This window comes from Apodemus sylvaticus, chromosome 20 (assembly GCF_947179515.1).
Source record: "Apodemus sylvaticus chromosome 20, mApoSyl1.1, whole genome shotgun sequence".
Lineage (NCBI taxonomy): Eukaryota > Metazoa > Chordata > Mammalia > Rodentia > Muridae > Apodemus > Apodemus sylvaticus.
In genome coordinates, this window is record NC_067491.1 from 40,325,650 (window position 1) to 40,351,212 (window position 25,563).

At 45.2% G+C, this 25,563-nt stretch overlaps 1 protein-coding gene across 1 annotated transcript in view; it reads left to right on the top strand.

The window, feature by feature from the left end:
* The window catches only part of Plxnc1 (plexin C1), a 155,584-nt gene that overhangs the window by 82,759 nt on the left and 47,262 nt on the right, over window positions 1–25,563 (top strand). Inside the window, exons 10-15 of the mRNA XM_052165531.1 lie at window positions 11,163–11,302; window positions 13,858–14,037; window positions 16,919–17,018; window positions 20,050–20,253; window positions 20,409–20,594; window positions 22,521–22,623. Of these exons, the coding sequence (XP_052021491.1) occupies window positions 11,163–11,302; window positions 13,858–14,037; window positions 16,919–17,018; window positions 20,050–20,253; window positions 20,409–20,594; window positions 22,521–22,623 (913 nt within the window). The remainder of the gene's footprint in view (window positions 1–11,162; window positions 11,303–13,857; window positions 14,038–16,918; window positions 17,019–20,049; window positions 20,254–20,408; window positions 20,595–22,520; window positions 22,624–25,563) is intronic.

The window sequence follows — 25,563 nt, forward strand, 5'->3', positions numbered from 1 at the left end:
TCCGTGGTTTGTAAAAACTAAGACACAGTGACAGGAGCTTGGATGGAGAAGAGAGAAGCTGTTCTCTTTTAATTAAACTTGGTGGTGGTGGTGCCTTTCAGTTTTGGTGAACTGCAGGGACCACGAGATTTACCATCTTCTCTATTTTTAGTGTGCACTTCCGTAACGTAAGTATTCCTTTACACTGCGTATACAGCCAGTCACTGCAATACTTGACATCATGCCAAACTGAAACTCAATACTCATTTAGTAACTCCTCCCCTGGCCCCGGCCCCACCCCCACCCCCACCCCCAGGCTCCTGTAAACCCCTATTCTTTCTTCTGTCTCTAAGACATAACTTATCGTAAGCACCTCGTGTGAGGGGTTTGCTCCTTGTGACAGGCCTACTTCACTTATCATTGTGCCCTCCAGGCTCACTGTGTGGTGTCACGGATTAGACTTTCTTTCCTTTTGAGGGCTGAATAATATTCCAGCATATGTATCTATAATACATTTTATTTATACATTCCTCCAACCACAGGTTCTCGGTTTGCTGTCACCATTTAGGCATGAGGACAAGTACAGTTAGAAACTCAGCCGTATGACTGCCTCTTAGAGCCACCCTGTTTAATTCATTTGATCAACACCACAGAGTTAAGACTCCTGGGTCACACTGTACTTCTTGTTATTAAGTGCCACCATCTTGTCTTCCTTGGTGCTCTGTCTAGCCGAGGGTTCTACTAACGGGGCTCAAGGGTTTCTGTCTCTTGCATCCTCACAAACATTTTCCTGTTTGGTTTGGTTTGGTTTGGTTTGGTCATTACCACACTTACAGATGTGAGCTGCAGCCTCACCTTACTTTGGCTGTCATCTCCGTGTGCTTTCTGACTCCTTTTAATTCACTTGCTTGCCAGCGGATGTCTTCTACTAAACTCCTTTCCCATTGATTTGATTGGTTAACTTGTTTTCTTCCTTTGGGCACAAGAAGTATATTCTAGGGTTTAGCCAGATAACAACATTTGAAAGTATTTCTCTCATATTCTGTATGTTATCTTTCAACTCTGGGGTGTGTGTGTGTGTGTGTGTGTGTATGTGTGTGTGTGTGTGTGTGTGTGTGTAAGTATGTGAGAGAAAGAGAGAATGTGTGTACGTCTGTATGTGTGTTTATGTGTGTGTATATATGTATGTTTATGTGTATATATGTGTATATGTCTGTGTATGTGTGTATGTGTGTATATGTGTATGTTTGTGTGTATATGTGTGTATGTGTATATGTTTGTGTATATATGTGTGTATATGTGTACATGTGTGTATATGTGTATATATATGTGTATATGTGTGTGCATGTATGTATGTGTGTGCATGTGTGTGTGTGTTGCTAGATCTCAAACCCACAGCCTTGCACACACTAGACAAGCACTCCACATTAAGTTATATCCCTAGACTAGTCCCGTTCTTTGCTACTAGAACTTTCAATTTCAGTGAAGTCCAATTTGCCTACTTTTTCTTTTGTTTCTTGTGCTTTGGGGTTCAGGCCCAAGACATGACTGACAGAACTAATGCTGTGATGCCTTTCAAACTTCCATTTTCTTCTTCGAGTTTTAACTCATCCGTGCACACCTTACCCACTGGAGTCCATTTCTGTGGATGCAGTACAGTGCCCTTCTGCAGATGGCTATTCTGCATGTGGGTTTCCAGCCCCATCCCTTAAACACTCTTTCCCTGGGTCAGTGGTTATGACGTCCTCGCTGAAAACCCCGTGGGCTTGCGTGTGAGGTTTTATTCCTGAGGGCTCCTTCCTGTCCCACTGCTCTGGGCCTCATCTTCACATGAGCACCATACTGTCTGTGTTTATGCTTTTTGTTCTTTGGCTGTTTTGGAAGCAGTGTGCACCTTCCAACTTCTTCCTTGTCTTGGATTGTTCCACAGGAAAACAACACATATAACTTGTGCTCTGTTTTCCTCTGATAGTACCACTTGTAAAATATAGCCGAAGATCTCAAGCCCTGCTAATGATGCCAAAGGTCAAGGTGTAGGATGCTCATTACCACAGGCCTCCCCCAGCTGCCCTTTCACAGCTCCATCTACTGCCTCCTGCCCCCACCAGCTCTGAAGCCCCACGCCACTAATGTGTCTTCCATTTCTATAGTCTTGTTGCTTCTAAAATTTTATGTAAATAGAATCATCTGGATGGACCCTTTGGGAGATTAGTTTTTTTATTAAATTTGTTTTTATGGATACTAAAAGGAGAGATTATACATATTAATGGGGTACCATGTGATACAGATGGAAATTCAGCCAAGTTCTTGTATACTGGTCCAGGCAGTGCTTTGTAAATGTCTTAAAGAGAAGGGTGACATAGTCACCCTGGCTTCCTGTATTGTGCCTTCCTGTACCTTCTAAACTGTGATACTGTGGTTTAAAAAGTAGAGTCACCAAAAAAGAAAGGTAAGTCTCAAAAGAAGCCAAGGTTTGCCTTCAACTCTTCTCTACAGATTGTCCTGCTATGGTTGGGGAAAGATATTTTGCTGAGCCAAAAACAGTTAAATATGTGTGACTCGGAGCTGAATCTCAAGTTTGCTTGGTAGGGAATGGTATGCTGTTTGGCATAGGAGAGATTTCCTGTGCTCTCTCTGTGCAAGGCAGCTGTCTTTCATTATCACATGAATCTGAAACTTTCTGGCCTGCACTGTTGGTTCTCACAGCAAGTTTGCATGGTCGACCCATGCTAACAGTTGAGGCAAAGAGGCCACCGAAAGCTTTTCTTGAATGCATCTGCCCGTATCACCCCAGCACCAAATGCTTCTGTGTGCTGGGCACCATCTGAGGCTCTGAGATGCTGAGCTAGAGTCAGTGTTTCCTACAGAAGCTCTGTATACTGGGCCAGTATAGCAGTATCCTATCTGCTATAGGATGCCATGCTGAACTCCATGGATACTGCATGCAATACACACGCGGATTAAAGCCTCTCTAGACATTAGTCCTAAGACTCTTTTCCATGAGAACACCCATAGCAATACAAGATTTATATACATATGTCTATGTCTGTGTCTGTGTCTATGTCTCTATGTCTCTATGTCTCTATGTCTCTATGTCTTTGTCTGTCTATGTCTATGTCTCTATGTCTATGTCTTTATGTCTTTATGTCTATGTCTATGTCTGTCTATGACTGTGTCTTTACGTCTAAGTCTATGTCTATGTCTATGTCTCTATGCCTATGTCTTTATGTCTTTATGTCTATGTCTATGTCTATTCTATGTCTATGTTTTGTCTATTCTAAGTCTATGTCTATGTTTCTATGCCTATGTCTTCATGTCTATGTCTATATCTATGTCTGTCTATGTCTGTGTCTATGTCTGTGTCTGTGTCTATGTCTATGTCTGTGTCTGTGTCTATGTCTATGTCTGTGTCTATGTCTATGTCTATGTCTATGTCTGTTATGTCTAAGAAGAACCTGAAAGCACAAGATCTCAAAGCCTGGCTATGCACAGAGTCTTAGTTCTTAGTTTTTCTTGTTTATTTAAGCCCAATGCCTGGTGGTTAAATGCAATCATTGTGGTTGGTTAAGTCTTTGATGGATGGATTGATGGAAATGACCTTTCAGCTCACCTTAGAGGGTCAAGAAACACCTAGACTAAATAAGATAGGAGAATGAATAGTCTTCATGAAGCAACCACCATAAGTAAGCGTGGTCATAGCCAGAAAATCCAGGAACCTTAGTAATTCAGTTTGTCTTGGCAGAAGAGGTACAGGCCAAATGATAGCATAGAAGAGTTATCAAGCTGGAGCCCATGTGTGCTGGGATGTATGCCCCAGCCCTCTGGGATTTTTGTCTTGCTTCTTCAGTGGCAATGAAAAGCTACTCACTAAATCTATTTTAATAGCGACTTGGTCATCTGAGAACTTGGTGCTTATAGGGAGGATTCCTGGTTCAATCCCAGGACAGTTCACATTCTCATGAATGATTCTAAGACTTACTTGATCCAGGATACTGTGGTGATTTGAATATCCTTGGCCCATGGGAAGTGGCACTACCTTGTTGGAGTAGGCGTGGCCTTGTCGGAGGAAGTGTGTCACTGCTGGCAGACTTTGAGCGTCTCTGGTGCTCAAGCCCCAATCAGTGTGGAAGAGACAGTTTCTTTCTGCTTGACTTTAGATCAGGGTGTAGAACTCTCAGCTCCCTTTCCAGCCCCATGTCGGCCTGTATGCACCATACTTCCCATCGTGATGATACAGGCCTGAACCTCTAAAACTGTAAGCCAGCCCCAGTTAAATATTGTCCTTTATAAAAGTTGCCTTGGTCATGGTGTCTCTTCATAGCAATGGAACCCTAGACAGAAACCCTGATCCAGAAACATGAGCCCTAATTTGTCAGGGTACCGAACCAAAGAAAAGCATGAGCCCAGTAAAAAACCCCAGATCTCATCTGGCCTAGAATGAGGGCAGCTGTCTGCTGTAAGACCAATCTTAATCTCTTCTTTCCTAAAACCATGAGACTGCTGGTCCTGCTACCTGACTGGGTGACCAGCTTTCCTTTCATTTTCTAACCATCTCTCATCTGGTGCCCTCACCTGCTGAGGGCAGCTGCAGTTGCCCCTCCTGCCCTCAGGGGAGGCTGTAATGATATGTGTATAATGTAGATGCTTTCTGGTTATGGTTTTTTATTTTTATTTTTTTTGTTTGGTTTGTTACTTGATTTTGTTGTTTTGGTTTTGTTTGGGGTGGTATTTGTTTTGTTTTATTTTATGCAAGACAGGGTCTTATTATGTAGCTCTGGCTGTCACTGTGTAGACTAGGAATTCAATATGTAGAGTAGGCTGGCCTCAAACTGAAAGATTCAACTGTTTCTGTCTCTAGAGTGAGGGGATTAAAGAGATGTACCACCATGCTTGGCCTCTTTGATCATACTTACAATTCCTCACAATATGTTTATCTCTATAGGGCATGACTTTTCTATGTGTCATGTTTAATTTCTCATAGACAGTACCAAATGGACCCTTTCAAGAACCTTGCCTTCAGAAGGGACACAGACTTTGGTTTGTTTGTTTTTGAGTAGCTTCTATGGGCCGAGCACTGTTCTGCATTGAGTTCATTCAGAGGGTGTTTGTTGAGCAGTGACTGTGTGTTGGACAGCCACATTATAGACCCACATGGCGCTTGTATTTGTCAAACTTAGAATGGTTTGGAATGAGGAAGTGAGAGTCTTTGTTATAAAAAGAGTCTAACACTCATAATGGGAGTAGAAACTAGAAAGAATGTGAGTGTGGACTGAGTTGAACAGTGGCAGCTAATCTTTATCAGGCCCTTGTTGTATCCTGAACTCAGTGTCTGTTAATCTAAGCTTCACAATGCCACATTTTAACAGGCACGGAAGTTTTGCCTCAAAACCAAAGAGCAGATAAGAAATTTGAACCCAGGCATCTAGATCAAGAATTGGCAGTTTTAACTACTACCCTACCTTAAATGACCTAAACTGAATAAGTGTTAAACCACATAATATTATTGCTAAAAGCCTCTCTGGAAGAGAAGGAACTCTTAAAGATAATGCAGGCTTTTCTCAGGATTAGACTGTAACAGTCTGTCCCATCTGTGCACCAGCAAGAAGAGAGCTTATCCTCATGGAAGACAGAGAAGGAGAGGGGCATTTCAGGGTGAGGTCTAAGAGAAAGAATGAGTCCCAGGGAAGGTCAGGCATCTTCTTCAAGACAAGGGGAGCAGAAAAAGCCTCAGATGGGCCAGGATGGCCAAAAACAAGAGCGAACCAACAAAAATCCAGTGTTCAAACTGAGTCTTGGGAGAGGGCGTGTTAGAAGCAGAGTTAAGAACTGCATTCTGGTCATTCAGGCCTGATCTTAGAGGCTACTTTCAGGTACACTGGCCAAGAGTAAGATAGGAGAGAGCCTTAGCAGCTCCATCATGGGCTGTGTCAGCCTCCTCTTGAAGTTGGTTCCCAGGTCACAGAAACAAGTCTTAATCTCACAGAAGAAAGCATGGCTCTCTGAAAGTTTCCCTCCTAAATCTTGAGGCCGTGCTGACCTTTGGCAATTCCCAGTTCCCTGTTACATCCCAAGTTCCCTCTTGCTGTACTGGGCCTCCTATGAAGGGGTATTTCCTCTGGGGAATGAGCATCAAATACATGGAGGTGTTCATTGAACTCTCCCATTATTCTCTGACAGGATTGTATTCTGCTCTTTTCTTTCCATATCACATTCCCTTTTACACTCTCTGGTCTCCACTGATGGTCACCACACTGCTCACTTTGTACATATGATTAATATATTACATCTCTCTTCTTCTCAGCCATTAATGAAGATGTTAAATAATTCTAAACCAAATACTCACCCCTGTGGGGCCCCACAGGACACTTTCGTCTAATTAGTTGTATTACCTTTCATCTCTCTCATGTCCTTTGACTTCAGATGTCCTGCTGATTTTGAATCCGTGTGACTTTTCATCCCATCCTGTTTGAACTAATTTCATGAGTGAAAATCTGAGAGATGTTTTACCAAGTGTTGATTCAGGTCCAGACCTACAGAGAGCTTCACTGTGTTCTGATTTTCTTCTTCCCCTAACAGATTAATAGAGTATAGTTTGTTCTTAATAAACTGAGACTTCCTAATGGACCTCTTTCCAATAGTCTTTTCTCCACAAATGTCATGGCAATTTGAGTTCTGTTGGAGTCATATGTCACATGAGGTGAGTCTTAGTTAGGATTTCTTTTGCTACAATACAACAGCATGACCAAAAGCAAGGAAGAAAAGGCTTATTTGACCTACACTTCTATAACACTCTTCATCATCGAAGGAAGTCAAGACAGTAACTCAAGCAGAGTTACTCTACAACCTGGAGGCCGGAGCTGTTGAGTGTCACAGATGAATACTGCTGACTGTCTTGCTCCTCATGGCTTGCTCAGCCTGCTTTCTTATAGACCCCAGGACCACCAGCCTAGAGATGGCACCACCCACAATGGGCTTGGCCTTTCCCCATCAATCGCTAATTAAGAAAATGTTCTACTGTTCGATAATATTTAGGCATTTTCTAAATTGAGGTTCCCTCCTGTCAGATTTCTAGCATGTGTCAAGTTGACACAAGACCAGCCAATACAAGTTGCTTGTGTCTCAAGAGTTGATCCTCTTAGACGTTTTCAAGAACTGTGTTGCAGGTGGTTATACACTTTCCGACATCTTATAAGGGCTTATTTTTGAAAAAAATTTAAATAATAAAAAGCAGGCATTCTGCAAACCACCTAATTAAGCACTTTCCCATGTGCTATCTTAATACAAAACAATGAGAAACCGAGCTTATTTTTTTTTAAGAAAATAGTTAAAATTTGCCATCACTTAAAAATATGCCCTGTCTCTAATGGAACTCCTAGTAGGTGGACTATCGTGAGGGTAATGGGTAGAAGGTGTTGGACTGGTTAGAGTCAGTGATGTCTAGACTTGATGTATGGGAACCTTGGATATGGGAAGAAGGAGGACCCTCGCTGTAGGGGTGAGAAGTCCTGGCTACATCCAGCCCAATTATGGTTTTCAGCTAACACTTTTGGGTGAGCTTGAGGGTTGGCTGCATCATGTCAGGTTGTAAATTCACTTTAAAGTTCCAAATAACATCTAAAGTATGGAGGGCAAAAAACACTGCAGGAAAGACTGTTCTCTGGGTCCTTTGTACTCATTCTATTTTTAAAAAAGTTATCAACAAATATTAAAGAAAAAACTTTTTAATGAATTGTTGCATCCATGAAGTACAGCTGTGTAGCTTCCCTGTATGTAATTGCATATTTTCACAGTGGGGTCACCCCACTGACTGCTCTTTAGCCTTCTAACTCTAAGATTAAGGAAGAATTCTCCCAGCAAATAAAAGAGCTGATGTGGCCCTCTTTGGAAGAAAACAGCAAACATCTGCTTTCATAAGACAGGCCTGGCCTAGACTCGGTCCTCCATGGCCAATGTAAACTCCTATATACAATAAGATTTTCAAATGAAATCCTTTTGAGTTGCAAGGCTGTATCTACCCAAGGGGAAGTAGGAAGTTAAAAGGATATCAGCCTCTTATGGTGTTTCCAGAGCCATTAAAAAGCAAAATGTACCTGTCTTTCAAAAAACAACTCTTTTTTTCTTTACTAGTTACAAGGCTCTCTTATCTTGTATTATAAACACAGAAGTAACATGTTCAAAAACATGCTATCCTGTTTCACAGTTTTGCTCTGGCAGACAACCACAGTATAAGTACAAGAAGCACAGTGAAAAAGACTTGGCTTCAGAGGACAAGTAATGGACAGTTTACAAGAGCAGAAGGTTATAGGCTAGACAGTGGTGGCGCACACCTTTAATCCCAGCACTTGGGAGGCAGAGGCAGGTGGATCTCTGAGTTCGAGGCTAGCCTGATCTACAGAGTGAGTTCCAGGACAGCCAGGGCTACACAGAGAAACTCTGTGTTGAAAAAAAGGAATTTATGGTTGGGGAACATCGCTCAGTGGGCAGTGCATGGACTTTAGGCACATAAGCTAGGAGATCTGGATTCAGATCCCTAAACCTAGGAAACGCCAAACACAGGAAACGCCAAAGGCGACAGCATGTATCTGATTCCAGCACACCTAAGGTGAGAGGGGAGGTAGAGACAGGAGAGTCCCCAGGACTGGGAGGAACAACACCCTTGGTAGTTTCCTGATCTCTAACACAAACACACACACATACAAACATATACACATATAAACAAGGCAGAGACAGGAGAGCCCCAGGACTGGGAGAAACAACACCCTTGGTAGTTTCCTGATCTCTAACACATACAAACATGCACCCACACACACAAACATATACACATATAAACATATATACACACATAGCACACATATGTACATATACACACACAAACATATATACAAACATACTTATAAGCATGAGTGCACAAAGTTTAAAAAAAAATATCAAACAGGCACATATCTTGCTTCTCTAAGAAGACAGTGCTCTCTTGTAGAGCCCAGGTTACAGATTTTTCTCTACAACAGTGTTTCCAAACTTTCTTAACGCTGTGGCCCCTTAATATGTTACTCATGTGGCGTTGACTCCCAGACATAAAATTATGTCCATTGCTACTGCATAAGTGTAATTTTGCTACTATTTTGAATCATAATGTAAATAGCTGTGTTTCCCAATGATGGTCTTAAGCGACCTCTGTAAAAGGGTCCTTTGGCCTCCAGTGGGGTTGTGACCCACAGGTTGAGGACTTCTGTACTACAAAGAACCAGGCAGTGTGTGTTTTAGGCTGTGCTGGTTACACAGTCTCTGTTGTAAGCAGCTAGAGATGATACACATGCTTCTGGATAATGACATGTGCTATTATATGTCTGAAATTCTATTCTCCTTTTAACATGTTTTTCCATAAGACATCTAAGAACAGCAGACAGAATTTGATCCTGAGGCTGTTGTTTTCCATCTCTTGATCTGCCCCCTACCCCAGACACACCATGCCTATCCTCACAAGCACTTCCTGATCTAGTGATCAGTAAGTACTTGATCACTTGGCTGTCACCTACAAAGCTAAACAGAAAGCCCTCTTATAACACACACTTGACATTTGCAAGGGATTTATCTTCAAGTCCTTGCTAATACCCCATCCCAAGTGCCACTCTGACAGATAATTCCAACACCACCCCCCATAAAGTGCAGTCAAGTATAACAGAATAATTAAAGTGACCCTTTCAGGCTCTTAGTGGTTCAATAAATAAATACAGGGCTAATGTCCTTTTTAAGGTGATTAAAATAAAGTCCACCACGGGAATCAATTCCCTGCCATATTACATCATCACTGCGATGACATTAATGATGGATTTGCCAGAATCTGCAAAATCAATCTACAGTGACAATGAGTGATGGTAGCTTTGCCATATAGCACCTGGGTTTGCCAGGAGAGCAGAATGAGAGGATGCTCCCGACAGCGGGATGGTCAGTGAGGCAGTAGGCCACATTCTGTCACCTGGACCAGCAGGGGTTGGGCAGGTGCTAGACATCACAGAAGCTGGGCCAGTGACTCAGTGATAGACTTCACCCTACAAGTGGCTGATCTCAACATTTGCCCTTCGGCCCACCCAGTGTGACATTTAGGTCACTTTTAAATGTGAGGAGTGTGACTATGGAGTTTCTACAGGCTGAGACCTGCTATGCTTTATACTGGCCAGAGTCTTGGGATGCAGAGGATCAACCACGGTCAGAATGGAAGGTGGTAGCATCTGGCGGAGAGATACATGAGGCATCTGGGTTCGGTTTGTCTCTCAAAGGGAAACCAGGAGCCTGGCGGGATGGCTCAGTGGTTAAGTATACTTCTCCCTCTTGCAGAGGATCCAAGTTCAAGTGTCTGCACTAATGTCAGATGTGTCACAACAACCTGCCATTTTAACTCCGGACAACACCCTCCTCTGGCCTCTGAAGCAGCTGATCACACATACATCTAAATGAAAATAAACCCGTAGGAGAGAAGGAAGATTATTCCTGCTTCCTTTAAGATGTGTAGGGGGAAACGGATTAGATCTTGCAAATAGAGGAGCTCAGAGACAATGGTTTAGGTGTCTAGCTTTTTCTAGTGGTTTAACATGGGCAGATTTCTTAAGGCACCCTGCCCTCCACATTGAAACAAACCAAAAATATGAACTCCTTTCTAGAGAATTAAATTAATCTGTATTGACATTTGTATCAACGGAACAGTGTGTCCTGGTAGCCTCCACTGGGGAGACCCCCTCCCTTCTCTTCACCGTGCCTGAGCGTCGTGGGCCTCAGGAGAGGGAAAGACAGGGGGCTGGTTCTCAACTCAGAGTGACAGCTTACACCTCAGATGGGATAGCAGGGGCTCTTCAACTGCATTTTCAACTGTCTTGTGAGACAAAGACTAATTGGTTTGACCCCATGCTGTCACGTGTTGAGAGGCACGAATCTTCAGTCCTCTTCCTTGAATTCATTGATTTTATTAGAAGCTGTCTGCTTGTTTGCAAAATGTAATTTCCTAGTGAGTTCTTCGAACCGCAGCACATCAACAGATTTCTCAAAAGTGTGTGTGTGTGTGTGTGTGTGTGTGTGTGTGTGAGAGAGAGAGAGAGAGAGAGAGAGAGAGAGAGGGAGAGAAAGAGAGAGAGTAAAATGGTGCCATTTTGTAGCTTTGATTTGCTGTTTTCATCTCTTGTTTCCAATAGGTCTTCTACATTAAGGCTATTGAGCCACAAAAAATATCGACCTTGGGGAAAAGCAATGTGATTGTTACTGGAGCAAACTTCACCCAGGCATCAGATATCGCCATGATCCTGAGAGGAACCAGTACATGTGAGAAGGATGTGTAAGTGGAAGAACTTACAACGGGTCTTTGGTAAAGTTAAAAACCTACGCTAAAGCAGCGTTAGTGGGCCTTGGCGCTTTCCGTAGTCAAATGACATTTGAGTATTTTATACGTCAAAATCATAACAAGCAAAGTAGATCTGAAGCACAGGTGGGAGACTCTGGCTTGTGTCACTTCCCCTCCTCCCCCATCCTCAGTCTAAACCAGTTTCAGGATACTGCCAGAGGGAACCTTGATGGCTTCTTAAAGCACAGTCAAATGTGTATAGAATGGAACTAACTTCAGATTATAAATGTGTACTCTGGGACCTGGTGGCGAGCTTACAGCACCACACTTTCAGCGTGCTACCTGAAGGTGGAAAAAAAATGGAGGTAGACATGTTCTTCACTGTAGCTTTCTTCTCTCCATTGGCTTGGTTTTCATTTCAAATAATTAAATTACAAGGGCATGTAATAGTCATAAGAAAAAAACACCCCAAGCAAATATCAGGTGAAGGTACCCCTTAAAGATAATGATATCTGTGATTTCTTTTGATCCTAGCAATGAAAGAATATCCAGTTTTTTTTTCATTAATACTCTTAGGTGAATTATTATACCTCCCCGGAGAGGGGCGGATAATACTAGCATTATGTAATAATAACACCGTAACAGATAACTTATGTTTTCTGCTTGTTGACTTTTATAAGTTTGGGCTATATTTGAAGTTTTTAAAAAAATATGTTTCAGTCTACATGAGCCAATTCTCATCATAGAAATGCATTTAGGACAATCTGCCGAAGTGTGATGTTTTTGGTTTTTAACTACCAAAACAGATTTGTACAGCGCTGTAATCTGCCATGCCTCTTTAGTGAACTTTCTGTTCGCTGGCGGCACATCGCCCCACCCCCACCTCCCCTTACTGCAGTAAATCTGGGATCCCCGTGATCTCCATGGGGAAAGGTACCCGTCACTGGCTTTCCCCTGTACCAGAGTGAAGCAACGCACATTAAAGTCTGTATCTATGCAACCCGGGTGGCTCATGTGCGCCATTTGTCCTGGTTAAATACCTTATAGCAAAAATCTTTCATTTTGTGTGGCAAATCTGTGACGTTAGACACCTGTGCGCTCAATGAATGGCAATCAGCCTCGCTGTGAAATAAGTCGTTTTTGGAGCATTACCCTGTTTCTGGCTCTTTATGCTCTCATTTCCATTCTGAATGCGTCTTGAGATGCCAGTTATTAAATTAAATGACTAAGAGCTCTTTCTGCACGTAGCATTCTACCAACCACATCCGCATGGTGAACCCAGGTTCACAAGCAGACGACGTTAATAACACAGTTAACCTTGTACCCGAGCCCATGGTAAAATCTCAAACCCTGTTCATGGAGACTTTTTAAATTAATAATTATTTAATTTTTTTAAGAGAAAAAGATAATCATAGTAGCAGAAAGGTCTATATTCCTACCCCTCACCTTCTAAAATGTATAAATACATTTGTCTTTTAATAATTTGGGAACGAACTTCTTATAGCTTCTATTTAGAAGCCTTAAAAATATCCATCTGGGGCAGGGCATGTTCAAATTCACTTTCTCCTAAGGTGTAGTAACAGCACTAGGGCTAATAACCACGCACAGAATATCCCTTCAGTAGCAAAACCAGACTCTTCGGTAGCATCATTAAGCTGAGCAGGTGTCAAATACAACTTGATCTGGATGGCTTTAGAGACTCGTAGACATAAGAGTCACTGAGAGTAACAGAGGGACTGTCACAGACAGCTTGGATTTGACTGTTGAGGCACATCAGGAATGCGTAGGACAGTCCCAGCCAGTCCTTGGTCTGAAAGTTCCTGAGGGACACAGCCCTATTATGTCCTCTGAGTCTGAGACTTCAGGGTCCCTGAAACAGGGCCCCTCCTCTTTGAAGGGGAGAAGAGGTATGTCCATTTAGGGTCATACCTTCCCATGCTCGACTAAAACTGCTTTTCCTTTAAAAAAAAGAAAAAGGTTTTAATGATGGGAATGACAGCTCACATATAAGAAAGATGCATGTAAATCAGTTTCTTTACAAACTTAAAAATTTTTGGACATTCTCTCAATTTTATTTCATCTTTTCCTTCTGTTTCTCATCCCTCCCAGCTCCCCCCCCCCCCATGGAGGTGGCAGGGGCAGAAAGACATTTATGGTGGCTAAAGTGTCTTAAAATCAAATCCTGATGCCACGTTGCAGCATGGATCCTTTGACGTGTCTCTGACAGAGTAGTGCTAGTGTTAACCTTAATCCCTTCAGTTAGTGCAATGCCCCCCTCCTTGCCCTGCTCTGTTAGGACTTCTGAGGGCAAAGGTAACTGCTTCTCCATTTTCCCCTTTCTAAGGGGAAATGCAGATCAGAGCTAGAGACACAGAAGAAAGAGGAACCCAACCGTAGAGAGCCGGACCCAACAGACGGCCCTCGATTAAGTCTGCCCCGTGCAACTGTTCTTGACCGTCTTCGAGTGAAATTCATGGGTCGTCGCCTTAAACAATCAACTGTGCTAATGTCTGTGTCATGCAAGAGTTCCTTTCCCGACCCCTTTCCAGGATCCGGGTTAGCCACGTGCTAAATGACACACACATGAAATTCTCACTTCCATCAAGCCGCAAAGAAATGAAAGAGGTCTGCATTCAGTTCGACGGTGGGAACTGCCTGCCTGCGGGGGCTCTGTCCTACATCGCTCTGCCACACTGTTCCCTGATCGTTCCTGCCACCACCTGGATCAGGTACTGTCAGGATCCACAGAGGGCTTCTCTTCTTCCAGTGAAGGGTCATGTACACAGATCATCCCACCAATTCATCCGGCGATGGTGGCTGCACCGAAATACCCCTCTCCGTGTTCCTCCTAGGAGTTATTCCTGGAAAAATGCTCCTGTCTGGCCATAGCGCTGTGAGCATAGCCTGTTTTTCTTTCACCATGGCTGCCAGGAAACTCACAGCTCAAACGTTTTGTTCAACCACAGTGACTGTTCTTATCCCAGGTCTCTGTGCCCTCCTGGGCCACCTGCCTTCCCCGTTCGTGGTATAAGGCTCCCGTTTGGGGTCTCAGATGCTAACTTTTAGACCCAGCTGCTTTGAATGCTTTGAGAGACATAATGGAGCATCTGTGGAGTGTCTACATTTCAAAGCTCCTGCTTGAGGATTAGAAATTCTAAAATAAGTCCCTGGGAGTTCTGAGGGTGTACTGGGTGGCTCCTACTGTTGTTCCTCCTATGGGGCTGTAAACCCCTTCACTCCTTGGGTCTTTTCTCTAGTTCCCTCATTGGAGACCCTGTGCTCAGTTCAGTGGTTGGCTGAGAGCATCCCCCTCTGTGTTTGTCAGGCACTGGCAGGGCCTCTCTGGGAACAGCTATATCAGGCTCCTCCTGTCAGCAAGCACTTGTTGGCATCCACAATAGTGTCTGGGTTTAGTAACTGTATATGGGATGGATCTTCAGGTGGGGCAGTCTCTGGATGGCCTTTCCTTCAGTCTCTGTTCCACACTTTGTGTCTCCTCCCGGTGGGTATTTTGTACCCTATCTAAGAAGGACCAATTTAGGGACCCATGGCTCCAGCCACATGGGTAGCAGAGGATGGCCTAGCCAGACATCAATGAAAGGAGAGGCCCTTGGACCTGTGTGAAGGCTCATTGCCCCAGGGTAGTGGAATGCCGGGACAGGGAAGTATGGAGTGAGTGGATTAGTGAGGAGGGGGAGGGGGGAAATGAGGAAAGGGGATAACATTTGAAATGTAAATAAAGAAAATATCTAATAAAAAATGTAAAAAAAAAAACAAAGAAAGAAATTCCAAAATAAACTTTCAGATGAATTCCATATATTAATGGGGGAAAAATGTCTCTCCCTAGTCAAATTTAAATTCACATTTAGGTTCTGGAGTATAACCCCAAAGAGATTTTCTTCATCTCACATGAAGTTAACTTTTCATGTGCTTTCTAGATAAAACCACAGACAAAGCAATGAGGGAAAGTAAATTGGAAGGGAAAAGAGACAAAACATCTCTTATGTTCTCGTTTGAGGTGACCGTGGGAAGCGGCTGTGTTTGCTCTTGGTTAGCTGAACTGATAATAGAAGTCAGACTGGGCGACTTAGACAGCGTAAATGGAGTTCCCCCAGGTTGTGTGTCTCTGAGGTGTAAGGAAGTCTAGCCCCTTCTGAGGCAGCGTCTCTGCAGTGTTTGCAGGCAGCTGTCTTTCCCTGTCCCTCCACCTAAGGCCTAAGCTGTTTAGAATACCATCAGTCACTCCAGTGAACGCCCTGAATTTCCATTACCTCTTTAATGACCTTAATCTCAGGTGTAATTTAGTGGTAAAATAATGTCTAGCATGTATAATAGCACCTCCCATTCCGCACCTCTACCCCCAATCTCTCTACCTACAGCCTTCCTCTGAGTAACTGGGGGTCAGGGCTTCCCTACGCATACTTTGCTGCCCATTGGTGTGGTATAAGGAAGACTCAGATGTCAAAAGCAAGGCTCTTGCATATAGCCCTCTGCTCTGAGATTAAGTATGCCCTGTGTATAAGTAGTGGCCCGGATGTGGCACTCACCACATAGTCACGGCACATCTGCTGACCTGGTTAACCCTGAGAAACCAACGGTGGGTTGTCCCTTTGGCAGGGGTGAACCGAGGCATGGCCACAGTTCTAACGATATACCTAGCTCCCTGGTACTGGGCCCAGGACGTGGTGGTTTCCACCACAGTGTTCTGCTTCTTCCTCATCAAATGGCTGCCCTGTCATCGTGATTGTGTTGAGCCCTGGAGTCTCAGCTACTCCTTGTCCTTGAACTTTGAGCCTGAAGGAGGTGCTTCCCTCTGGAATCAGGAGAATCCCTTTGGGTTGGTTTTCTCTTAATTGAGGCAGATTGTCAGGTGGCCATACAGTGTCTGGGGTGGCCATACAGTGTCTGGGGTGGACATGTGACCCCAGAACAAGTGTCTGGTGACCCATGAGAATAGCCAGAGCTGTAGGCAGCTGTTTATTTCACACTCGGTGGCCACTGTGATGTTATCTGGTGACACATTGAGACTAGGTGAAATCACTCAGTTTGGTTTTGGTGAGAGTTGTGTACCTTCCCCATACAATGAAATCTCACACATCTCAAACCAGAATACAAACTTCTAAGGCCACTTGGCACTTTAGCTTGTCCACCTATCATGTTCCCTGTCTCACTATAAATAAATAAGCTATAAATAAAATATAATTGGTGGGTTGGAAGGTTTGATCATGGAAATTGTTAGAGCAGATCGTCACATAGATTAAACCGTAATCAAATGAGATTTTGGCCGGTGAAATGCTTCTGAGGTGCTGCAGATGATCTGGTTATATGTGGTGAATGAGCACAAGAAAGCTCCAATTCTATTAAAGAATTTGGGCACTTTCCCAGAATTGAAATAGGAGCTGACCTGTATTTTTATATGTATGTCTTAGAAACCATGGTCTGTAGCCAGTACCATTTTAAGACATCTAAAATTATCACGTGTTTTAAATTGAAATTAGATCATTGTCTCCCAGATATTACCAAGCTTAGCATTAGTGACGAATCAGTTAATAGTTTGGTTTGTAAGGGTAAACCGCCTGTGGTTCACCCTTGGCCTTCGATCTCTTGCAGCGGTGGACAAAATATAACCATCATGGGCAGGAATTTTGATGTCATTGACAATCTCACCATCTCACATGAGCTGAAAGGAAATGTAAACGTGGACATAAACGTAAGTTTAAGAGGGTTTTTTGTAATTTTCTTACACTAAACTCTGCATGTCTGTGGGGAAGGAATATGTTTCACTTCTACGACTTGGGCATTATAAACTTTTGCTTTTTTATGATCCATCCTGTCTCTGCTGTGACAGGTTGCCACACAGAGGAACTAGAAAAGAATTTCATGTGATAAGGCCTGCCACGCTCTCCCTGTGTGACCCCTGTGGCGAGTTGCTTTAATCAGACAATGCTTTCGAATGCGTGTGAAAGTCGTTGTGGATGGCTGGGGTGCTGTGTACACAGCCTGTGACCAGTATGTGGTCCAACAGCCCAGAGGGAGGTCAGGGGACCTGCTGGAGTAAGGTGCATTCTCTTGTCATTGTCTCTTGGGTCCCGGTGGCCACTGTCTTCTGCCCCTCCCCCACGCTGCTTCCCCATCTCCAGACTGTGGGAATTGTCTGGTCCTCATCAGGGCTGGGTTCTCTGAGAAGAGCCTTGACGTTCTCACAGGCACCTTCAGGTTGAAGCCATGGGTGTCTGTGAGGAGGGGCTAGGTACACTTGCTGATAGGTGCTTCTCGAATGTTCTTCCCTTTCCTTGCCCCTTTTCTCTAGTGTAAGGGGAGCAGCCATTCTGGGCCTCAACCTGACCACTTCCTGCCAAAGCCAGCAGAGTTGAGGGTGGCCAAGAACTTTGTCCCATTTGCAACCAGTGTGTGTTCAGGCCTAGAAACAGGAGGTGTAGCAATCCATCTTTCTTACGGCCTTTTCCCAGACACGTGTCCATCTACCTCTGACACACTTCCTGGCCGGTTCCCAGCCTCAGACTGTGTCTGATTCTGGCCATTTCCCCATGATGGAAGCCCATTCAGTTGTGTAGTGAGCCAGCAGACATGGAAACATGGTCTCTTTCCCAGAGCATGTCCCATTTATTGAGCACCTACTACATGCAACACATTTTTTTTCTGGCTTCAAGAACAAAGAGTAAATGAGCTTCTGTCCCCCAACACCCACCCCCACCTTCATGAAGGGAGATGGCAGACCCACACCGGAATTGGACACTGGCAGCACAGTTGGTGACAAGTGCTGGGTCCTCCGATTCCTTCCATCTCCCATGGGTCCCAACATCCATGATGTGCTTCCCAGTGAAAGTATGAGTGGGTGGAGCTAAGACTGAGCCAACCAAGTACTGGGGTGGGGGGGGGCTAGACCAGTGAGCGAGGAAGCAGGGAGGTAGATTACAGGCACAGAAGGGGGCATTCACCTGTTCTAGACTAAAACACCATTCGTGTTTGCCTTGTTGGAGCCTTAGAGGCTGGGCTGGGAGGAGTCTTAGAGATGGCTGAAAATCATACAGCCATGCAAGGGAGAATCATCCCCAAAATACGGCTCTTCATTCTGAGATAGCCTCCCATTACCCCTGGCTCTGTAGGCAATGGGGGGGGGGCGGTCTTGAGGGTCTTTGGCAAGAAGAGACCTGAGTATCATTTTATCAGTGGTAGTTTGGAGAGGCAGTGAGTTAGTGAGGAAGTCCCAGCATGGCTGAGGCACCACCAGTTCGTTCCCTGTGGAGCTCTCGCTGGAAGGACATCTGCAGGGCAGGTCTAGTGGGCTGGCGATGGTGAAGCTTAGTCATTGCAACATCATTGCGGATGCCGAGGTGGGGATGACAGCGTAGAAGAGAAAGAGCCAAGGATGAAGAATGTATCCCTAGGACCTTCTAGCAGCTTCCCTTCCAAGGAGTCAAAGAAAACAGGATGAGCACAGATGGCCACTGAGAAGCTGTCTTTAAAATAAGGGCTGGTCCCCACACAAACAGGTTCAGTCTTAGGGATAAGACGCTACGGGGACCCCCCTTGCTAGTCCTTCCTTTAGGATGTTGGTGTGAAGGAAGTGGGGGGCTGTGGTCCAGTGGCTTTTCATCCTATCACAGAAGTGCTAAAGCAGGGAAGAGGGCTGGGATTTAGAAAAGTGTTCAGGTTATAGAATGGTGTTCTTACTCTAGTGTAGCCACATAGACCCTCTGGCCACCCAAGCTTAGCTCTGAGCTTACCGAAAATTAAGAGAGCGAGTGGTTCTCCCACCTGACGCCTTTCCTTGCTTGAGAAACTTCCCTTCTCCTTCCTAGTCTCCCTCCCTTCCTCTTCATTTTACAGTGTTAAGGACCAAACCCAGGGCTGTGAGCATACCAGGGAAGCCCTCTGCCCCAGAGCCACACCAGCCTGTCCTGACATTGTCTGCAAGGCTTCCCTGTCTGCCTCACTGTGCCCTTGAAATGGCCGTGTGGTTACAGGTTTCCTTTATAAATAAACCTGTTCATGAATTGGGTTGGGCTTTCTGCCTCCATTTCATTTCCACGCTCCACACTTCTTAGGGGACCTGCCTCTCTTTAGCTTTTTCATTTTCTACCATTTTCTGTTGTGCCTGAAAAGCTGCTTCCTCTTCCTGTGGTTAGGGACTTCTGCTAACAGGGAGCCTCTGCTGGAGTGTCCCCACCTTGGGGACTCTTGCTAACATTCTGCAGAGGCTCTTTCGACACTTAGTGACTCAAGCAGGTACAGGCAAGCTAGCAGCTGGCCTTGGTTCTCAATCGCCCTCCTAAAGTTTCCGGAACTCAGCCATGCAGGCTTGGAAGGCACCTTGGCGCCTTGAGCCAAGTCTTCCCCTTTTCCAGCCTGCTTCTCTTTGCAAAGCCTCCCTGTGCCCCCCATGGCATCACCTGACAGCTTTCCTGAATGCCAGTGATATCCATGCTGCTATGCATAGAGTATGCTAGCGTGATGTGCGGGGCGCTTCCCGGGTGCCCGTCAGACCCTAAATACTTTACAGATAGAATCTCATTCACAGTGGCCGACATTTAATTGAATGAGTTTTTATCTCAGCTCATTTCATGTAGGGTTAATCCAATCCTATGAGATCTGTAGTGTTGCCAGGCTGGTTTTACAGAGGGAACCGCAGAAGGTCCTGGAAGTTTGGTTCCCTGGGTCACTTAGCATTTGGAGCCGGGGGTCCTTCCGGTGTCTGATAAGTTCCTTCCTCTCTCCAGGTCTCTGAATACTGCCTGGCAACTTCCTGCAGGTTTTTAGCTCCTAGTTTAAAGAGCTCCAAAGTGCGTACAAACGTGGTGGTAAAGCTGAGAGTCCAGGACACCTACTTGGACTGTGGAACCCTGCAATACCTGGAAGACCCCAGATTTACAGGGTACCGGGTGGAGTCAGAGATTGATACAGAATTGGAAGTAAAAATTCAAGTATGTATACATCTTCCTTCTTCTCTTCCTTCCTCCCTCCCTCCCTCCCTCCCTCCGTCCCTCCTTCTCTGTGTGCTGCTCTCATCCAGGGCTGAAGCAGTATTTGAGTTTTCACGTGTGCTCTGAGTTCTTCCTCTCCGGTTTGTTTATTGCAGAAAGAAAATGACAATTTCAACATTTCCAAGGATGACATCGACATTACTCTCTTCCATGGGGAAAATAAACAATTTAATTGCAGTTTCGAAAATATTACTAGAAACCAAGATCTCACAACCATTCTCTGTAAGATCAAGAGCATCAAGAATGCAAACACCATTGCTACCTCCTCCAAGAAAGTCCGTGTAAGTCCCCCACAAGTCCCACCTGCTGTCTTTATCGGAGTCTGGGTAATTGCTTTCCTAACCCCCAGGTTGGAGTGGAACCTTTCATAGATCTTTAGATTTTCCTCTTTAAATGGAAGAAGATCAACAAAGCTGATACTGCAAGCCCAAGCATAATTCCTACCAGAATAGCAGGCAGAGCCATGCCTGTGCTTGTTGGAACATCAAAGCACCAAACACACCATTGTCTATGATCCTAATGAGCCTTGATCGCTTTTGTTCTAGCTGTGCATTTAGTCCATAGCATCTGCAAGCAGCATCTCCAGCTCCACTGACGACTGAGCTGTCACTCTTTCTCTGAATACAGAGGTGACAGGTCTAAGCAGAAATCCAAAGCACAAGCCCCTTAGGCACCAGCAGGGTGGCACAAGCCCTCCAGCAGCAGCCCAATAATCTATGGCTTGAGAGTGGCTTCTGCCGGCATGGCTGCCACCGGCACGGCTGCCACCGGCATGGCTGCCACCGGCACGGCTGCCCTTTCCTGCAGGTCATCGTTTCCTAGATGTGCCTGAGGACCCTCTGAGAAGAGAACCAGACAGGTTCTGTACAGTCTATTAAAAAAAAATACTCTGTGAGTCAGGGGCCGTAGCTCAGTGGTATAGTGCTTGCCTGTGGTGCACAGCTCCAGGTTTAAACTCTAGCATTATACTGGGAGGCAAAAGTGTTTGCTTGATTTCTAGCTGTGTTGCTTGACAGCTGTGTGGCCCTCGGTAAGGCGTTCCCTGACCCTTTCACTGTTTATCATCTTGGTAAAAGAGGTAGTAAGTAACCATTACACAATGAGCAAGGTCAGAACCTGCTTGCGTGCTAGTTGGCGGTGGCACATCCGGGCATCCTTCCATTTTGCGGCACAGTTCCCAAGCGCCTGCACTGGGATTCGAACCTATGCAGTGAAGAACAATCTTTAGGGAGGATAATACAGAGGAGAACAGGGAAGTAGACTCCCCAGTGATGTCTTTGCACCTGATGGTGGAAGAGTTTGCCTGGAAAGGTGATGTTAGGGTGTGGGCCTCCTCCAGGAGGAGGAAGAGAAGGAGCCATGGACAGAGTGGACAAAGGGAAGCACAGGATCCCAGTGTCCTGAGGCAGAAACCTGCTGGCTAAGTCTGATCTAAAGGCAGTAGGTCAGCATGGTTGGAGTGAGGCCATACCCAGGATGTTATAGAGTTGACAGGGAGGGCCTGAGATTATTAGGACCTTTTAGGCCTTGCCAGGGCCTTGTGGTTTTTATTCTAGGCAGCTGCTAGAGAGAAAATGAGTACAGAGATGGATGGTGTGAGCTGACATTCTATAGGAGAGAGACCTTTGGCCTTTACCTACCCATAGGCCCTTTCGACATCCATTTCAGAGATGACAGAATGCGGCTGCCGTTTGGCTCGGTGCTTCTTTGGGGTAGCCAGGGTTCCAGGGGGCTGTGGATGCCTTGGCGTTTGTGTGCGTAACCATGGAGAAAGGACAGATGTGGAGTTTTTCTCTTTTCAAGTTTAATTGCCAAGTTTTTCTTAGTCCCTAACCACTCAGCCCTCCCTTCCCACAAAAAGGGGCAGAAAACAGAAAAGACTCAGGGATCACCTGATGATGGTCAGTTTTGCCAAACTAATTTTTTACCAGAGAAAGAGACATTCAAACCTTCCTGATTAGAAACACCAGTGTGGGAGAGAGAGAACTGCCCCTGTAGAGAAAGGCTGGAAGCCTTCTGCCTCTGTGTTAGCTCACTTCTGCACTGGTAAGGCTCAGGACATAGGTAGACAGCATTTAAAACCCACAGATGCAGTTCTACAGATCCTGCCCATCCCACCACCGCTGTAGTTTAGGGGAAGCTTACAGTGCGCATGCGTGTGGTGCCCGGGGCCCACTGTGTCTAACCGTGTCGATCTGTCCCATCAGGTCAAGCTGGGAAACCTGGAACTCTATGTGGAACAGGAATCCGTTCCTTCCACGTGGTATTTTCTGATTGCGCTCCCGATCTTGCTGGCCATTGTCATCGTTGGTAAGTGGCCTGTTCCATTTTGTCCGGGAAGTTTATTCCCTAAGGCGTCTCAGCTGGGAAGGCCGGCCTTCAGCTTTTGGGAGCTCTTTGTTTCCATTAAATATTAATGGATGAAAAGCCAAGTCAGAGAGGGGAGATGTGAACAACAGGTGCGCTGCAGCCTCTCTAATGAGTTTTCACGGCGGCGATTCTTTGACAGAGAGCTGCTGGGTCACAAGATGGTTCCTTGGTGTTTGAGAAACTGACACCCTAAGTTTTTGGGATCGTTTTTGGAAACAAGCCCATTAAGGGCTCCCAGAGCTTGGTCATCCCATCTCATCCTCTGCCTACTAAGCGTCACCTCCTCCCCACCCCCTGCCCTGCTTTTCCTGAGAGAGTCAGGCTTTGAAAGTGTGTCTGTGTTCTCCATTGAGACGTGCCTTGCATCCTACAGACATGGATGTCCATACTGACTACCAGCAGACAAATCTGGCCTATGTATTTTATGGGGTTCTGTTTGTCTGTTTGTTTAAACTGAAGAAGTTGACATCTAAAAATTAACTTACCCTTTAAATTCATGTTGAAGAGGCTGGAGAGATAACTTAGCAGTGAAGAGATGTTCTTGCAGAGGTCATGAGTTAAGTTCCCAGCAGCCACACGTTGGCTCACAACCATCTGCAATGGAATCTGACTCTCTTCTGCTGGACATGACAATAGAGCTCTCCTGTGTGTTAATACATCGTTACGTCTGTGTTGATGGGTGTGGAAGGTCTGAACTTTTAGCTCACATCAGTTATTAGGGCTTGACAACTGCTATTCCTTGAAGACAGGGTGTTCATTCTCGGGGTTTTCACCACAGTCTCCATCCCCTAAAGTCTTCACCCACCTCTATAGCTGGTGCCTGCAGCCATTTTGTTTTTTCTGCTTCTTTTTCTTCTTTATCATCAACACATCATGTTTGTTGCTTAACTACAACATGGTGCCTTTCTGACACTGTAGGGGCACAGAGGCAAGGGTCGGCATTTCTGGGCATCTTCTCACACCCATCTTACTCAAGCTATTTCCAAATCTGTTTTCCTTGTTTGTTTTCTTACTGAGTATTTGGATCAGATGTTGGTGCCTGGTCCCGTCCCTGCTTTGAGACTTGACTTAAGGCCTAGTGCTTTCCTTGGGCAGTCAACACTCCTGTGAGGGGAGATATACAATTGTGAATAACTGGCTCCAGGAAATGAATTTTCCTGTGTTGTCTCATCAGTGATTATTTTGGGTATTTTTTTTTTAATGTTTTCCCTAAGTTGTCTACCTCCGTCATGTAGCTACAATCTAAAATTTGGTTTTCATAAAGTCCTGGCTGATGTGGGCTTCATGGGAGAAGACTGGTTGTCTTAAATGCTGAGCTCTGATTTGAGCGACGACTGCTCTCAGATGTGTTCAGGTCTCGCAGCCTCGCTACATGGCCATGTGCACTCTGTGACTCCCGAGAGACCTCTGGTCTCTTGTTGACTTTGTATGAAGTCATTTTGTCCTTTAAGGCCATTTGTTTGAATCTGCAGAACCTCTCCAAACCATCCCGTTCTGACCCCATTCTAGGGAGACATGTGTCACCTGCAGCTACGGTAAGCTCACCTAGTCCTTCTGTCATGCCCTGAGTGTAAACACTAGATGCACCTGGCCTAACCCTGCTAACAACAGAGCCGGCAAACCAACCCTGCTGTGTGGGTCCTGCAGCTCCCTTTACAGGCTGAGCCAGAGTAGCTTCCTGGGGAGCCACTGCCCCAAATGCAAAAAAGGGGTTCTCTGGTTGGGTAAGTTTGACAGTCAGCTTTCTTGGAAATGCTCGGTGCTGGTTATTATAAGTACGGCTGAGATGGTGAAGAAGCCCAGGGAAGAGTTCCGTGTCATTATGTTGAATGGTGTTTGTACTTGCTGGTAGCCATTCCGTTGTGTCATTGCCATAAAAAGAACCCCCCTTCTCTCTCTCTCTTTCTCTCTCTCTCTCTCTCTCTCTCTCTCTCTCTCTCTCTCTCTCTCTCTCTCTGTATGTGTGTGTGTGTGCCCAAATACCACTGTACACATGAAACTGGCAGAGGAGAACTTTAGGATCAGTCTCCCCCTTCCACCCCCTTTGAACCAGGGTTTCTTGTCTTTGCCTTGCACACACTAGAGTAGCTGGCCTTAGGACTCCTGGGGAATCTCCTGCCTCTGCCCTCCCCCACCATCTTGCTGTGGGTGTGTCTGGCTTTCCATGGGTCCCCAGATCCTCATATCTGCATGGCAAGCACTTCTCCCCCAACCCCCTTTTGTGTAGTATCTGTTAAAAGTTGAGATCCTTCTGGGATAATACGAGAGCCGGCAATTGTTAGTTCCTCGGGTTGATGTGACTTCTTGATTTACTGCTTGTAATCTCTTCCGCGTCACAGCTCTTATGGCTAAGGCAGGCAGGCACAGAGATGCTAAGGGATTTGCTCAGGGTCACACAGGTAGTAAATGAAACGACAGAGAGGAGATAGAAACCCAAGCTCTGGGATTCGTTGCATTGACTACTCAAATGGCATAGTTTAGAGCAAGAAGACAGGACACAGAGGCCGTCAGCGGTGTGGTGCGAGCTCTCAGTGGCTTGCCTGTTACATCACCCCTCTTTAAACTATGCAAGTTAGGCTCCTGTGGCAAGGAGGGAATCCATGGCTCCCTTCTACATTTGCAACGCTGCTTTATTTCTCCAGATATGTTTAGAGATGTTGGAAAAAGAATGAACCATCCACATGGCGAGTAGCGTTGGGGAAAATTGGTCTGTTTCCTTTCTTTTCCGGCCAGCTGGGATCTTTGGTTCTAAGCAAAGGTTATTTGATTTTGTTTTCATTTTAAGATGAGTGGAATTTTTTTCCCCCGTTACATTTAACACCTTCCTGTTTAGAGTGACCTTTATGGAAATGGCCCTTTAATAAAAATCCAGCCTTGGTT